This window comes from Penaeus vannamei, chromosome 39 (assembly GCF_042767895.1).
Source record: "Penaeus vannamei isolate JL-2024 chromosome 39, ASM4276789v1, whole genome shotgun sequence".
Classification (NCBI taxonomy): domain Eukaryota; kingdom Metazoa; phylum Arthropoda; class Malacostraca; order Decapoda; family Penaeidae; genus Penaeus; species Penaeus vannamei.
Genome location: NC_091587.1, coordinates 18,736,199 through 18,737,738, shown reverse-complemented (window position 1 = coordinate 18,737,738; position 1,540 = coordinate 18,736,199). Strand labels below are relative to the sequence as shown.

General features: G+C 51.4%; 1 protein-coding gene across 1 annotated transcript in view; it reads left to right on the top strand.

Annotated features, from left to right (window-relative positions):
* Positions 1 to 254: 254 nt before the first annotated feature.
* Positions 255 to 1,540, top strand: part of LOC138860067 (uncharacterized) — a 25,115-nt gene continuing 23,829 nt past the window's right edge. Inside the window, exons 1-2 of the mRNA XM_070116873.1 lie at positions 255 to 392; positions 1,368 to 1,505. Coding sequence (XP_069972974.1) covers positions 255 to 392; positions 1,368 to 1,505 — 276 coding nt within the window. The remainder of the gene's footprint in view (positions 393 to 1,367; positions 1,506 to 1,540) is intronic.

Sequence of the window (1,540 nt, the reverse complement as noted above, 5' to 3'; positions counted from 1 at the left end):
AACTCCACTGGTGGATGATAGGGCACGCAGCCCGCCACCCCCTTTTATATAAGGCAGCGTCGGTGGGGGTGGCAGAGGTGGCATCCACCCGGAGTGACTGCCAGAGGCTGAACCTCAGGCGGGAAGTCAGGGTGGGGGCTTGGAACGTCCGTTCTTTACGTCAAGATGATCGGTTGCCTCTACTGTCGAGGGAACTGGGGAGGCTGAGAGTTGAGGTGGCTGCTCTCTCGGAGGTGAGGAGGCCTGGCAGCGGCATGACCTGTGTAGGTGGCTACACCTATTACTGGTTGGGCCACAGCGACAGCCACCATCTCCAGGGTGTAGCCATTGTCATCTCCATGAGACTCCAGCCCTCGGTAGTAGAGGTTACTCCTGTTGATGAGCGTATAATGGTATTGAGATTGAAGCTATCTTTTGGCTTCATGTCTCTTATTGCTGTGTACGCTCCTACCGATGTTTGTAAACTTGACGTGAAAGAGATGTTCTACGCCAAACTTACATCTGTGGTAGACAGATGTCCCCGGAGAGATATTCGCATTGTTCTGGGTGACTTCAATGCGGTATCTGGTTGTGATTGAGCTGGCTATGAGATGTCTGTCGGTCCCCATGATTCAGGAGCTGATGCCGGTAGCGAGAATAGCCTCCTTTTCCGGGACTTTGCTAGGTCCTAGAAATTGAGGATTTCTGGCTCCTGGTACCAGGGCCCAGACCCACATCGCTGGACATGGTACAGTGATGTGGGTAATGCAGCCAAGGAGATCGACCACATACTCGTTAGCACGCGTTGGAGGATCCTCCAGAATTGCAGGGTGTACAGTTCTGAGTTCTGTGGTACTGAACATAGATTGGTTGTGGCTACCCTCCGGGTCCACTTCAAAACTCCCCAGCGGTCAAATGATCATACTAGAGTGTTTTATTTGGACAGGCTGAGGGAGAGGGAGTGTGCCCGTGGGTTTGCTGAGGCAATCTCTGATCGTTTCGCAATGCTTGACAGCCTGACAGACCCTGTTCTTCTGTGGGATACCTTTAAGGTTGAAACGCTTGATGCAGCTCAAGATACGATTGGTGTACGCCCGAGAGCAGTACAGAATTCCATCTCGCAGGAGACACTGGAAGGCACAGATGCATGTCGTGCGGCTCGTCTGACAGGGGATTGGGAATTGCACCATTGCGCTGAACTCGGTCCCTGTTAAGAAGGGACAAGGACCAGTTTATTAGGAGTCTTGCAGAGGAGGTAGAAGGCCATTTCTTAGTAAATGACCTTCGTCCTGCATACCAAGCCCTGAGAAAACTGAACTCCAAGCCCTCTTCACAGGTGACAGCAGTTTGCTCAGTAAGTGGTCAGATCGTTTCAGATCCTGTTGCAGTGCGGGAACATTGGGCTTAATATTTTGAGCCTACATCGACCTCAAGAAGGCGTTCAATACGGTGCATCGGGAGTCAGTCTGGGAGATCCTGAGACTGAGAGGAATTCCAACAAGGATTATTGGACTAATAGCAAGCCTGTATACTGATACTGAAAATGATGGAAAGTGTGGTG